Source organism: Melospiza melodia, chromosome 1 (assembly GCF_035770615.1).
Source record: "Melospiza melodia melodia isolate bMelMel2 chromosome 1, bMelMel2.pri, whole genome shotgun sequence".
Classification (NCBI taxonomy): domain Eukaryota; kingdom Metazoa; phylum Chordata; class Aves; order Passeriformes; family Passerellidae; genus Melospiza; species Melospiza melodia.
The window spans coordinates 32,420,294-32,435,981 of record NC_086194.1 but is presented as its reverse complement, the minus strand read 5'-3'; the positions used below and the strand labels follow the sequence as shown (position 1 = coordinate 32,435,981).

The following is a 15,688-nucleotide window of genomic DNA, read 5'->3' as shown; positions in this document are numbered from 1 at the left end:
GTGAAGAAGGCATTGCTCAAAGGGAGGGAGTGGACAGTGGCAAGGCAATTTACTACAGCAGGAATAAATCCCTGTTTGTCACAGTTTTCAATTTCTCTTTTCATTCAGATTTATGGAGAAAGTTCTTCCTGTGCTGGGAGAGCTCTCAGGAATATTTTTACTCTACAAGCTTCTGACCTGATTAAAGACAGGGTGTACCTGACTGGCATTTGCAGGTAAATCAAAATAATTTGTTTTAATTAACTTTAAGAGTTTTATTTATTATGCTCTGGTTTGACAAGAGAGTAAATTCTGAGTGATTCTGTGTATGTCATTAAGAATTAAAATATTTTCTTTAAAAAATTCTTTAAAGTCTCATGTGCCTTAATATTTTTTCTTACATTACAATGTCAGTTGTCGGAAAGCAGCAGTGGCCTGATTGTATGTACATTAATGGTTTTCATATACAATAGTGTTTGTCAGTTATTTTGTTGAAAAGAAAGTGTATTAATTTCAGCTGTGGTTTGGAGTTATAAAAGAGCTTAATTGGATTCGAAGATTTAGTGACACGATGATTTCTGTATGTAGTTTATGGAATATTTCTGTAATGAAGTGGTTTTCCATTTGTGTTGCATTGTAGCATGAATGCTTCCTCCTGTTTTCAATTACACCAAAATGTGCAGCTCTCTATTATAAAACCATTACTTCACACCTGTTTAAGAAAAATCCATTACTTTTTAAATGTTGTTTAAATATATACATCTACCAATAATCTGAAAGATTAAGTCCATGCTAGATTAACACTTAAAGGTCTTACACATATTGTTTAGCTGTACTGATTATGGCATGCTTGGAATGGAGATAAAAGGCTGAGGCTAGAAGCTGGATTTTATTTATCTCTTATGCATCTTGGGATGATATGTAAGCAACACAAATTGATAAAAATTCTATTGCGAAGTACGCTACATGAATCAGGTATGTAAGGAAACTTGCTCATCTAACATAAGTTCCCTCATTGTAGCTGGAGGTACCCCCTGAGGCTTGCCAACATTATTTCTTCCCTTGAAATGAATAGGTTTACAAAAATTAGGAATTGAGACAAAGAATTTTCTCTGCTGAACAAAAAGGCTGACTTTTCATAGCTTTAAAAGGACCTCTTTATTATAAAAGGATGTTTTAACATTACAGTAGTTTAAGAAGTGATGTTTTGCTTATTTGCAGGAGAAGTTGTGTTGGATCAGAACTCGTGGACTGGCTTTTGGAGCAGTGCCCTTTTGTCAAGTGCAGATCTACAGCAGTTGGAGTGTGGCAGCTCCTCCTGGATATGGGCATTATCTTGTCAGGTCAGTCCTGCCAGTACTTGCAATGTGAGGAAGGCTATCCCTTTCTCCTGCACAGGACAAGAGCTGTGGTTTTGATCAGAGGAGGGGAAGAAAATAAAGCACAGATTGATCCAATTTTCTTGCCAGCTCTTTTTTCTACTATCTTTTTGGGAGGCTCACTTCTGTGACCTTTCATTTCATAAATAACAAAGATCAATCCCTTGTTTTTGGCAATTTCATTCCTTTTTCATTCCTGTAATTGCCCATTATCAGGCTGCAGACAGAGTGCGTGTCTTTTCCAGGCTTTTATTTTCCCCTCAAGCTATTTTTGGTTTCTCACAAGACAGCAGCTATTTAGTTGTTGCAGATCATGGCTTTGCTAGATGACTTCTGTTGCTATTAAGCTATTAATGATTTTCTTTTCCTCTCTGTTTTCCATAATTTTTAATTACAACGGGATGAGAGAGGATCCAGTTCCTTGAGACAGTGGTGAGGCCAGGTTCTACCCTGCTGTCTCCAACTCCCCCACCAAATTGAGGGATTTGGTCCAGCTAATGTGATTGCTGATAATTACACTGATACCTAGCCTCTGGATAGCTGATGGATTTTACTTGGAGGCTGGAATTTAGGTAGCTCAGCTCAGATCATACTCCTGGGGTCTGTACTAGACACTTAACCTCTTTCTTATGTAAAGGTGAGAACTTATGGAAGATTTCTGCGTATGTACACTGAAAGTGTACTTTAAGGTTTTCATCAGCTAAACTGACAGCATGTCTGGTCATGCAGCGTCAGGGCCAAATTACTTGTTGCAGAAGGTTGTGATTTTGGCTTTGGACTCTGCTTTTTTCCTCATTAAATCCCATTTTTTTTCAGGAAAGACAACTGATACATATTTTTATCTAGGTCTAGTCTACAAATGTAGCCCTGAATTTGAGGAGAAGATGGAATAATGATGGGCTGCATCCCCATTACTGAACTTTGTTTACTAGTGCCTGACCATTAGTGAAAACAGCTTAGAAACCAATGGAAACTGAGACTCAGAAATCTAACAAAAAAGAGGAAAGTTTTTATTCCATAAACCTGAACTGATTCCAAAATTGATTAAACACTCAGCAGTCTTAATGCTTGAATTTCAAGATCCTGGAGATCTTTAAATTGAGGTTTTGAGGTTTTCCTGTTTGGATGCACTGAATTAAACTGAGAGGGCAGGATTGTTTCTGTGCTGAGTATTCAGTCCTTTTGTCCTGTGTGATGGTACAACTCAGCATTAAGATCAAGTAATACAGAATGTGGTGGGAATCTTTACATGCTGAAAGTTTAAAGAGTATCTAATATTTTTTTTTCTTACAGTGGACAGACAACTCTATTTTCAAGACAGTCATGCTTTCTACCAGTTCTCAGCAGATGAATGCACCTACCTTTTCTGTGAATTTGAGAAAGAGGAAGCATGGAAGAATGGAGTAAAGCTCCTACTTCAACTACTGCCACTGTCTCCTCCCAGGATTGACATGTGCAATCTGTAAGTGTGCATATACAGCTGTTTGCAACTTCTACTGACTGTTTTAGAGGTGTCTGGCCTTATAACGTCAGTTTGCCCCCAGATCACCTTGCAAATGAGACAGCTTTCTCTTGGGGATGGAAAAATCTTGTAGAGATGTGCTTTTCATCTGAGAAGGTCAGTATGGGCAGGAAAATGGAGGCACCTGACTAGGGGGTTTGGGCATATTACGTTTTGAGGGACTAGCTTGCTGTCTCTAGCTTGCTATATTACCTGGGCATGTGATTTTTTTTGGTCTGCTCTTACATTTGGAGGTTTGGCATGAATTTGGCAGCAGGGATGCTCTGGTGGTGATTGACTAGCAGATCAGATGTCCTTGTGATGTGTCAGGATCAGCTTTCAGATGGATTGACAAGATGGAAGCGTGGTATCTTCAGTCATTTGATTTTAATTTTCTACTGTATATTTGCCAGAGCTCTGTGTTTATTATTCCTTTTTGCAGAATATGCCTCTAAAGAGTTCTGCTTCCTATATGTCTTCACCTGACTATTGAATGTTATCATACTCTCTGTGCTCATGTGTCTGCACTCTAAGGTTGCCTGTTTAGAGTGGCTAGAAGGAAAACATAGTTATTTGTTCTGCAGTGAGAGGACAAAATAGAGGAAAAAGGTGTTAGTGGAATCTCTGGAGGCTCATGACCATTTGTGTAATTTAGTAAATCTGCAGGAGTAGGCCTGAACAGACAAGTTGAGTTAAATCCTTTCATTGTTCCTACCATGATGGTTCCCAAACCCAATACTTTGGGGAACTATTACTCTGGCAGTACTAGAATTTATTCTCTTTGACACCAAAGACAAAACTTTCTTCTACAAATACTTTCCTTCTCTACATATTAGCTTTTAAAAATGCTCATTCTCGAAGATGAATGTCCAGTAGAAATATTTCAAAGAAGCACAAAGTCCAAAGATCCTGTAAGCTGTCTCAAGCTCAGATTCTTAAATTCAGACATGTTGAGCTGGTAGGGAAAAAATTCAGTAATTCCTCTACATAGTTCAGGGTAGAAACTTGATTCCCTTCCCTACTGCTGACTGCCCTCACCAATCAAATATTGGCAGTTCTGGAGTGGAGCTTCCCTTCAAAATGCATTTATTTGATCAGCTGCAGTGAGTGTAGGCAAGTGACAAGAACCCCAGGCTGGCTAGAGCAGCAGGACTGAATATGATCTTCTAAGCAGATGACTCACATGGGACAAAACCTTTGACTGTTTTTGCAAATAGAAATTCTTGTCTTCCAGCGAACTCTGGTGCTAAACAGTTTGTCTGTCCCTTAAATATCAGGGCATTTTGATCTTGATTTTAGTGGGAATTGGGATTTTTCTCATCACTGTAACTCAAACCACTTTTCATGGTTTGTGTCTCCTCGTTCAAAGGATTTGAATCAAAAGGACAGAACAGATAGGTCATATTGATGTGTTACGTGAAGGATGCTGGGTAGGAAAATGGATTGAAGGCTTTTTAGGTTCAAGTTTACAGTCTACTTTGCAGTTTTATCATTTCACTACAACTGTCATTTCCAGTGCAAGATGATCCCTGTCACATGAATTGAACAATTATTCATTAATGTACATTTCCAGCTCCTTCCTGCTCACATTATTCAAATTTGAGTTGAAGCTGGATTCCTTTTGGGAATAGTGTCACTGAAAAATTGTTTTCTGGAGCTTTTACCTGTCAGATTGTGAGGGTGCTTTTTGAAAAAGTATATATTGTAGGAATTGAATTTTAAATAATGGTACACCCTCAAGGGAATGTGATATTAAAGCAGAAGGAGACTTTTCCAGGTTCAAAATTCTTCATGCTTGATGCAAATAATAAACTACTAAACCACAGTCAGAAAGGGAATAGGTGTGATGAGATGTTTGTTAAAGTTGTCTGACCTGGTTAAATAAAGCCATATACTCCTTTTCATGAGGAAAGAGAGCAATTCTAAAAACCTTTCCCTGCAGTGTTTGCCTTTTCTTGAATATATAAGCTGTTTTGCCTACCATTAGAAGCACAGCATTTTTTATTAGTTTAATATTTTTGTACTCATTTTTCTGTCTTAGCTTTTCCCACAATCTATGTTGATTGCATTAACTCTATATGTACATAGGGATAGAGAAATTCTTACTTCATTAATGAAGTTCCCTGCTTTTGATGAGATCAGAAGCAGCTGCCTGCTTGTGCCCCAGAAGGGAACATTGGATGTCTTCTGGTGGTCCCAGAGGCCAGACGACCTCTGCCTCCTCTGCAGCTGTGGGCAGCAGCCTTGTGCTTGCCTGGGCTGCATCAGTGGGTCTCTGGAGTACCATGGTTCTGCTCTCAGAACAGAAGGAGCCTGTAGACCTGAGTAGGCAGTGGCAGCTCTGGGGACTTCCTTCAGCAGCTATTCTGGAAACCCTGTTAAATAAACATAGCTCAGATTTGACTTGCTGTACACATTTTTGATGGATGTGTGTTTGTTTCTGGGCAGTTTTAGCAGTGTTACCAAACACAGTAGAAAACTCTGGAACAATGGAAATACTGTTTTGAAGTCTGAGATGTGCTTATGATTCCTGAAAAAAAGCTCCGTGTTGGCCTTGGTGGAAATTCCTTACATTCAACATAACATTGGTGGGATTCACCATGGAAAACAAATCAGGGCACAGCAGATTTTCAGCAGCTCATGCTAATCTGAAGGCTAATGTTGTGTGTATTCCAGGGGATTCAGACCCTGTAAATGCTGTCAAATTCGGACAAATGAAGAGGCTTCTTGGGGTCGTTAAACACCCAGTGTTAATCACAGTCATTCTACTTGAGCAGAAAACAAGTGAACATTGCAGTACCCTGAGAACAAAAAATCTGAGTTGAAAGCTGTGCCATGGGCTCCCTTACAACCCTGAGCAATCACTTAGGCTCTTATTTAATGCCTCCTGAATTATTTTCCAGTTACTGCAATGGTGTTGCATCAGGTGTTTAATCCTTGTGTGCTTCTATTTCCTTCTTTGTAAAAGGAAGTGTTAATAATAATTCCCAGAACCACTGGTAGACTAAGGGAACGTTTCAAGAATGCACTTGGTAGCTGAGACTGTTGAAATTTATCACATAATACTTTTAAAAATTGTTGGAAGGTATGTTAGCAGAGTTTGTTTTCTTAGTCTTTACATTGCTTTTTATTTTCAGGAGTGTTGGACTATGTTCTCTGTCTCCTGTCCTGAAACAATTTGTTTCTATTGATATCAGAAATGTAACCGTTCTTAGAAATAATTTGGTTTTCATGCAAACAGCCAGGATGGCATATTGATTTAGTTAGTGCCTTATGGAGTTCCTGGAAAGCTTTTGCTGAACACAAACAGCTCTCAGGTATTATATGGAAACTGACTTGCCTGCTTGCAGATCTAGAACAAGCATCCCTGCATCTCACTCTGCTTAGCAGACTGACCCCACAGATCTCTCAACTGTATAAGCACTAATTTGCCTGGGCTTTGTAGCTCCTGTTTGGTACCAGAATCTCTAGGTCCCAGCTGTCCACTTTTGAAAAAATTAGGCTGTAACTGTTGCTGTTGTCCATCGGCCTGGGTGTCATAATATACCCTTCCTCTCTGATTCTGAAGAGCTGACTCTAATTTTTAGTGTATTCATTGTTTCAGAAGTATTTGATGATCATATGCAGATAAATACTGGGAGTATTTTTAAATAGAAAATGAAGTGATAAGGCCCAAGAAGGAACTAGCTAGGTTATGTGCTGTTCTAGGTTTATAGATTGCATCTGTGCCTGTGTCTGCTGAGCACTCTTCTGCCTCCAGTTTAGAAGAAGCAGGTCCTGGCCTGGTTCTGAGAGATCAGAAGAGAACAGATGTGTAGAGAAATATCTAAAAAGTTCAGTTATTTTAATCTCATTCCAAAGTATAAAGAGAAAATCTGAATAAATCAGTCTTGGTAAATGAAAATGCATTCATTTTTTTCTTTTGGGCTCTTTATAACACTTAAAATGTTAAATCACATTTCCTTTGAATAGAAAAGGCAGTTGTGAAAATAACTGTGATTTTAATCTGAATTACCATTTTGATTTGAATTTGCTTGCCCCAAAATGAATGCATGTGTCATTCTGTGCTTTCTGACCTTAATTTTTTAATCAGGGAACTAAATTTTTGGACATGGGATGTAAAAACCTCAATATACCAGCTGCATATTCCAGCTGTCTTTCCAGCTCTCTCCCCTAGGACATCAAGGCATATAAGCAATTAAATAATTTAGTCAAAGACAGAAGCTTCTGCTAATACCTGGGATTTATGTTTATTTCAGCAGCTGCAGTTTTGTGTATCTGTTCCACTTGCTGGCATGCTTCTTGAATACCATGGAAACTAAAGATCTCAAGGGCATTTTCTTTTATTTCTTCCTGTAGTTATATCCCTATAAAATTGGTGTAATGCTTCTGACTCTCCAAAATCTTCTGAAAGGCTTACAGATGTTTTAGTGATGGGAATTAGACTGTTTTAAAGAAAAACACAGTCTTATCCTGTACTGCCCACTTTTGTGTGGCTATTTCCACGTGGGTCAGATGGTTTCTAGGAGGATTGTACCTTTACTGCCTCACTTTTGAAAAGACACATTAAGTCTCTTTCTTGCAAGTCACTGTCAAGACAACCTAATATTGTTCTCAGCTGTCGCTTTGGTTTGGTTATTAATGGCTTCTTAAATGTATTATTTTCACTTTCACTTATTTTTTCTGAATATCAAATTTCACTTGTCGCAAAATTATTTTGATGTTGTCTGTTTTCATCTACATGAAGTTGTATTCCATAGGTGCTGCTCCACACCTTAGCAAAACTGGGTGGTGGGCAGATATAAAACTCATTGCTCTATTCATAGAGTAAGTTTTTAGCCAAGCAAAAGATGCCATGAAATAAAGCAACTCTGTTCTAAAGGGTCCTGCATTCTGCATTCTGCATCATATTTTTATAGCTGAGGAATTCTCTCACTGCTTCACGTTGGTCGGATCAAAAGAGTTCTTGACAGCAAGGGACAAAGGGTGTACTCTGTCATTACTGACATGATTAATTATTGTCATGCTGCAGTCCTCATTTTGATGTGGAATCTCAAAGGCCCTTTTACATTACTGCCTGTGGCTACACAGTTCCTTACTTTCCAGGAATCAAAAGATGTTGAAACAGAATGAAAGAAAGAAATAATAAAATCTTATTTTTATTTTTTAAGGCCTGATCAAAAAATAGAAGATACAGCAGAAACCAATGCTGAAATTCTTGCTCGTCTCACTTCTGCGGTAAGGTCATTGCATCAAAGTTTGAACTGATCATGTTTGAAATATTGTCATGTTTTGGATCCTTTCAAATTAAAGACTTAGTCTAAGTGAACAGATGTTTGTACATGAAGACTGTTTTTTTAGTCTCTGGAAGGGGAGAGCTTTACTGAGGTCTTAGTGTGCAATTCCAAAGCTATTAAAATCAACCCAAGCAAGGACTGCAGCAGCCTGCTCTTGTAATATATGCTATTCGTGGCCCAGAAGATACCAACTTGGAGGACCAAGGTGACTTTTGTGTGATGTGCTTTACTCTCAGACCCTCTTGGACAAGTCTACATCAATGGGAGACAAAGGGAGATAAAAGTTTTCAGCAGCCCTTGTGTAGATTATCATGAACTTCTGAGGAGACTCAGCTGGGAAACCTGAGCTTCCCAGCTATGTTTAGCCTCAGTAAACTTCACCATAATAAACAATAACTTGTTCTGTCTCTGCTAGAGTGTGGTGCATCTAGTTTATATTGTGAGATCACTGTTCTAAGTAGAAGAAGATAGACAGGACTTCAGAAAGTTAAGCTAGACTGACTCAATTTAATGTAATCTGTGTGATAGCACAGAGTGCACCCTCAGAAAATTAACAATGCAACACTGTGAGGAATGGTTGGTCACCATCCCTGGAGGTATTTCAAAGATGAGTGGGTGTGGCACTTGGGGACATGGTTTAGTGTGGACTTGGCAGTGCTGGATTAACCTGATGTACTTGATGATCTTGCAGGTCTTTTCCAACCAAAATAATTCTATGATTCTATGGTTGTGCTGCCACTTAGAGGGACTTTGACAGTCTGGAGAGATGGGCCAACAGAATCTCAGGAAAGTCAGCAAAGGGCAATGCAATATCCTGCATCTGGGAGAAATAACCTCATGATTCTATGCGGACTGGGGGTTGACTGAAAAGCAGCTTTGCAGGAAAGGACCTGGGGGTTCTGGTAGACATCAGTTTGAACCAGAAACATGCCCTTGTGGTAGGGAAAACAAGTGCTTCCTGAGCTGCATTAGAAAGAGCATTGTCCTTAGGCTAAGGCAGGTGACAAGGTGTGGAGTCTCGGGTCCAGTTCTGAGCTCTCACTACAAGAGATATGGATGTCCTGGAGTGCATGTGAAAGACCATGGAGATGGTTGGGGAATAGAGAACTTGACTTACAAGGAGAGTCTGACAGAAGTGGGAATGGGGCTTGGAGAACAGAAGGCAATGGGAGGACCTTATTTATGTGTACAAATACCTGATGGACAGGCTCTAGCTGGCCATGATTTTCAGCAGAGGTTTGGATCAGATGATCTCCAGAGGTGCTTTCCTACCTCCACCACTCTGGGATTGTGCAATTCTGTGAACACTGCACCTAAGTCATCAAAACATGGAATTGGTGTTAGTTCTGTTTTTGGCATGTGAGAAAGTAAAGAGACAAAAATGAAGCAAGCAAAATAAACCTTTTATGAAAAAAGCACAAGGATAAGAGGTATTTTAAGAAAAATAAAGAAAGTGCTATTGTGAAGTTGTTGGAAAATGGAAGGAAAGGAGAAATTTTTCTGTCTTTTGTAAAGACAAATGTCTTTACAAAAGATATTTAATAATGCGTTTGGAAAGCTAGTGATTCTGTATGTTCAACTTTATTCAAGAATATTTTAAAATGTATGACATAAGCAAATGCTCTGTTTTAAATATCTTTTTTTATGGTCTCAATATTCAAATTCCTTGTTTTCTCTACTATTTTCTTAACTGAAAATGAAAGGTGAACTCAGAACCTCAATGTCCTCCATTTTTCTTACCATGCAGAGCAAAAATAGAAAATCGTGAAAGACTTTCTGCAAAGTTATATTTTTTTAAAACACTTGTAAAACACCAACTCTATAAAACATTGCCAGTATTCTTCAAAAGCTTTGCCTATCAAAAATAGAATAATGGGAGTTTTGTCAGTTAAAAAAAAGGGACACGCTCAACAAAACAAAGTGCTTTTGAGTTTGAGAACTGGATCTAGCTGGCTGCACTTGGGCAACATGCATGTCCTTAAACACCTCATTGACAGTGAGCTCAGAGTGTTTCACATCTGTGAGGTCAAACCTGTGAACTACATCCTGAGTCACTCCAGCAGTAGGGCACCTGGACAGGGTTTTCTTAAATGAACCATTTTATTACTGTAGCTAACTAGCTAAAGAAAAATTAGGCAGTTCCATCTCCAGATGGCCTGAGACCCATCTATTGCCATGGTGATGTCAAGAATCTGATCTTTTCTCCTGCATTTTCTGATTTTCCGCAGAACATTTTAGTCCCTCTGTAATGATTTTCTAGTCTACCCCTGGGAAAAAGGCACAAGACCAGAGCAGCATCCTCCAAATTTTGGCATCTGTAAATGAACTTTTCCTGTTTATCCCTCCAGAATATTGCTTTTCCTCCATACAGTAGATTGGGACATAAAAGACTCTCTGCAACTGTCTGGGAAGTCTTTTTAAGTCCCTGAAGAATTTGAAACCTCAGCTCACACTATTCAACAGACTGTCCAGTGTCTTGGTTCTCTTTTTTTGTAAGCAGGAGCTGGAAACTGTAAGTGAAGTTATTAACTATTACTGGAAATATGTTAACACTTTTGGCTTTTCGGCTCACTGAATGTTTATGTATTTTGTACAAAATTAAACCATTCTTCTTTGAAGAATTCATAATTGAAAATCCTGCTCATGATACTCTTCACACCAGAATTTCAGAAGTGTGGAAAAACCCACAAAATCATCCTGACTACTAGCCCAGCAGTCAAGCAGTCAAAGATTAGAGTTGACTTTTTAATTGGAGATGAAAATCCCACTGCTGTCTCTTCTACTTTTGTTTTTGCTTTTCATGGAACAAAACATTTTTATGAGGTCAGAAGAAAATTTCTGAGTCAGCTTTTTTTCAGGGGATTCCATTCCAAATTTTCAAACGTACACCGATTGTGATGATGCGACCCAAGCAAAATTGGAGGAATCTGTGTGCCTAAAATATAAATCCCTCTTTTAATCTATCAAATTATGTGCTTATATCATATGCTCCATTACATGAGGCACCAACAAAACCATCAAACTTCAATTCTAAGGGCAAGCAGTGCAAAATTTGCAAGCAGTGCAAAATGCTGCTAGAAATACATTTGCATCAGATAATCTTTTTTGGTCATGAATTTTTAAAAGAATGCAGTGATTACTCATGGGTTTAAAAAAGGCATTCCAGAGCTGTCATGCATCCCATGTCATGTCCCAAAGAGCAGCCTCATATTCAGTGTTTTGCGTGCTACAAGCAGAACACGGTGAGATAGCTATGAGTGTTTCCACTGCAAAGCCTTTTACCTTACCTTGTAATGGAACAGATGATATCAGGATGTTAATGAAGTGTGTCTGGAAAATAGTTTTATGGTACTTTATGGCATCAGCCAATATTACTTTTATTTAGAGCCCATCAAACTATCATAACTTGAGATGCAAAAATGTGAACCAGTTTACTGTTTTTCAAAACCCTGCTGTTTAGAGCCTTCTGTTGCAGGATTTTAATTTTGAGTTTCTGTAAGGATTGGCACCTTGTCTCTAGATTTGAAGTCCTGCTTGGCACAATAGTATCTAGACTACTGTCTCACACAAAACTACTATGGACAGAAAAAAGGGAAAGGAAAAAAGATGGTATGCACTGTCTGCTAGATGCAGTCATGTCCACTATGACAAAATGACAAGATTTGCAATAAGAGCAGTAGTTGTCATTTACTTATTAAAATTCTCTATTATTTCAAGACAAGATTCACCATATAAATGAGCCATTTTTACTTAATCAAGCAGAAGTATACCCAAGTATCACTTTCTATGCATACTCTTCTATATTGCAGAAAGAAAACTTGATTGAGATGTGGTAACATGCCAACTCCTCACTCAAAATGTTCTCTTTAAGACTTTCATAATATTTCTGTAAATATTGTGTGGTGAACTGGCCTTTAAACTGAATCAGTTTTGACATCTGCAATGTTACTCAAATGGGATACTGTTTAGATAGTGTTAGCTTTGTAGCAATAAGCTGTATGTATAAAACATATTTTAAAATTTAATATGTCAATATGGTAGGCATAGTCCTTGTTTATGTATTTTATTTTGTGTCTACATTATTATCTTCAATGTGATGTGCGACTATCGATTTTGTCAAACAGGCAGTGACTGAAATCCTGTTAGGAAGAAGCATGATAATGGGTGGCATGTGTGCAGTGAGGAGTGAGTGTTATACATGGATTTCCATTGGGGTAATGATGCAGAGGAGTTGCATGTCCAGCAGGGATGTCAAGTGCATTTATGCTAAAATAGACAAAAGCATATAGATTATGAAATCTAGGGGCACCACTCGGATCCAGTACTGCTCAGCAGTACCAGTTCCTTGTGATTGGAATGAATCCTATGAGAGGGAGCTCAGATTGTCCTGATGGAACCCTTTGATGAAGGAAATTTTTCCTACTGTTAACACCAGGGAAACATATTTTCCTCCTGCTTTATCTAAAGGGTTTTGCTCACGTTAAGTAAAAGAGCAGCTGCATTCCGGGCCAGCAGCAAACTATGAGATATTTAGCTTGATGTAGACAAAATATAGAAGCCCAGCCTTTTAATTACCTGTGATTTTAGCACTATCTTTCAAACCTAAAAGGTGCCACCTTATAAACAAAAGTAATATTGGAAATACAACTGCAGGATGCCACAATGCTGCCTTTTTGTTCTGACAAAATGGGTTTTTCTTTGCACCATGGAGAGGTTTGCATTTCTGGAATATTTGATTGGGTTAAGAGATACATTTGCAGTTGTTTCAGGTTGTAGTGTCTCTTAAGCATAAGCTTAGGATAGTGCATTTATTAAATGCTAGGAGATAAAGATGAGACATCAAAGTGCTTCTTATGTCAGTAACCTCTGCCAATAGATCAGAATTGAGCCATTGACATGGGTACCTTCTGAGTTTAATGAAGGGAGAGGGTCTGAGAAGTGTAACCATGAAAAGTCATGGTGTTGTTCAGAAACAAATTGGACTTTTATTGAAAATCCTGTTCTTTATTAGATAGCTTGTATGTATTATTATAATACTTGTGTATAGCAATTGCTGCAAGGAAGCACATGAGTTGTTTTTCTGTTCTTTCCCATTTTACTTGAAGTTTATGCTTACATTACCTATGATTAATATTTCTCCAGACATGGGAATGAGTGTACAGGAAGGAAGGAAGGGAAGGTAATACTGCCAGCTTGCACAATTGTGCTGGAAACAGGATGACATTTAAGAAAACCATGGCACTGCCTTCATATTTTCCTGCTTGGAGTGGCAGAGAACTCTGTCCCTCTCAGCAGGGCAGCATCAAGGAATAGAAAAGATCCTTTTCCCTTGCAAGGACAGCAAAAAAATCTTTTTGGTCCTTTGCCACAAAGGAAAGAAGGATGCAAGCAGAGGAAGGACGTGGCCTCTGGTGTGACTGGCTTCTTCCACAGGCAGAGTGTACTGCTGCGTGGCTCCTGAGGATCTGCAGTTACCATTGTACTGAGATGCCCTGAGTGATTTTGTCTTTCTGCTCAGACCAATATAATGCTAACTATTCTTCTTTCACGTTTTCAAACTTCTCTTCAGAGTCACGAGAGAGTTGTTAGCAATTGTACTACTTTGGGAATCCTTTATGTGCTTTGTGCCTTATGACTGAGCTACATATCTTGAGAATGATGTCTGAAATTTCATGTCTCTCAGAAACTGCATGTCAAACCTCCCACTGCAGAACAGCCTTGAGCCTTGCCTAGGTCTGTTAGACAAGATGGCTAGCATGCACTGCTGGAGACTTTGTACAGAGAGGTGGGGCAATCCCTAGAAAATGTTGGAATGTGCCATATATATTTTTTAATACTGAAGACAGCCTATCTTGGGAAAATTGGGGAAATTGTAAGGTGTATGAGAGAGCATTTGGTGCTCTAGGCCAAGTGCAAGCAGCTGCAGTGGGACAGATGATGGCAGTGAAGACGCAGAAAGCATAATAATAATATATATATTCTCGGCCATACTAGGAGAGGTTGTTTCTTCCTGGGAGATCCAAAAAGTGAAGGTCAATTATATACAGGAGAAACCTCTGTCAAAGCTCAGCATGAAGGACTCTCTTATTCCAGAGCCACACAATAAATCCAGCATTACAGTGTGCTCATCAGAGGCAAAACAAATATGTAACAAGGGAAGGGAGAAGATTTAAGTGTGTACTTGTGAAAGAGATATGCTGTGCAAATAAATTACAGGTCAGGCTACCGAATTGCCCACTCCCTAAGGAATGTGGGGTATTTACATGAAATTAAAGTCACAGAATTCCCAGCTGAAAAGGAGATAGATTTGCTAGGAAAACTGACTGTAGTTTCAAAACCAGGCATAATTCCACATGCAGTTGATTGCTGCAAAGCATTGATAGCTCTTATCTTACCAGTATTGCATTTTGTTTTATTTGACTGTGACAGGAACTATAACCATCCTTTTATTTTCCTGATATTTTAGGTACAGAGAGAACTGGCTGCTGTCATTGCCTTGAAAGCAAGGAAGTCAGGTGAGTCAGGCTGAACTTCAGAGGGCTTTTTGTAATGCTGTTCCCTTTTGTCATTTCTTGAAGTATCTGAATTGTCACTGGTGTCTTTTTAATATGGGGAAGAAAAGATACTGATGGAGAATCTGTGTATACAGCACAATGCAATTACAGCTAAGCTTCTCTCCATCTAGCTCATTATGTCTAACAACATTGCAAATAAAATCAGTGTTACAGTTCAAGTTGGGTCTCTTTCTGGCCAAAATCACTATTTCCTCTAGGCTTGCTCTTTATAAAAAAAGCTGATGTCTTTATTTGACTTAAATTTAGGACAAATATGTTGGTCATTTTCCTTTTTTTTATCATCCAGTATTTCATGCCATCATCTTTTCTGCTTTTTACCAGCCCAGCCAGGTGTTTTTCTTACTGTTAAAGCAAAAGGACAGCTTCATGCATGAAGGTGTTCTTTCCTGCCTTTTCATCTGTATGGCTGGAGAGGCAAGTCTCTGATCAGGGCAGGAGAAGGGAAAAGGCAATTGGATAACTGGAAGTCTCTGCCAGTAAAAGCACTCCCAAGAAATGCCGGTGCCACAGTGCAAAGGCACTGAAATATGTGGCCATCTCAGCTCCATCAGGGTGTGGTAGCACAGGCACTTCAGCAGGTAGGGTCTGCACTGCTGAGGCAAGGAAGGAGGCAAAGAAGCCAAGTTGTGTTTTCTAGGCACTGCACAGCAACCAACAGAACCTACTTGGCCAGACCTGACTCTTTACAGGTTAACTCTCTGGTGGCTTTGTGCAGTGTCTTCTGCACCAGGCTGAATGTATTTCTAAAGCAAAACAGAGGTGGAGTGACCTTAAATTATTAGCGTGTTCCCAAAGCCATTGAGTGCAATTTGAGTGCATTTTCACGGAGCATCTCTTGTGATTATCAGTGACTTTTCTAGAAATCAAAGTCACAAATCTTGTGCTTGAGCTATTTTCTGGCTTGTTCATTGTACTGCATTTCTATCGGTCTGTCTGTGACTTACAAGTAGAGCACAA

At 38.9% G+C, this 15,688-nt stretch overlaps 1 protein-coding gene and 1 long non-coding RNA gene across 5 annotated transcripts in view; one reads left to right on the top strand and one right to left on the bottom strand.

The window, feature by feature from the left end:
* Positions 1-15,688, top strand: part of RAPGEF5 (Rap guanine nucleotide exchange factor 5) — a 156,381-nt gene that overhangs the window by 29,277 nt on the left and 111,416 nt on the right. Inside the window, exons 3-7 of the mRNA XM_063153017.1 lie at positions 109-215; positions 1,201-1,322; positions 2,652-2,820; positions 8,031-8,097; positions 14,623-14,671. Coding sequence (XP_063009087.1) covers positions 109-215; positions 1,201-1,322; positions 2,652-2,820; positions 8,031-8,097; positions 14,623-14,671 — 514 coding nt within the window. The remainder of the gene's footprint in view (positions 1-108; positions 216-1,200; positions 1,323-2,651; positions 2,821-8,030; positions 8,098-14,622; positions 14,672-15,688) is intronic.
* The window catches only part of LOC134416402 (uncharacterized), a 65,668-nt gene that overhangs the window by 17,035 nt on the left and 32,945 nt on the right, over positions 1-15,688 (bottom strand). For all 4 annotated transcript variants that reach the window (XR_010027262.1, XR_010027264.1, XR_010027263.1 and 1 more), the window contains one exon: positions 9,353-9,469. This is a non-coding gene — a long non-coding RNA (uncharacterized LOC134416402). The remainder of the gene's footprint in view (positions 1-9,352; positions 9,470-15,688) is intronic.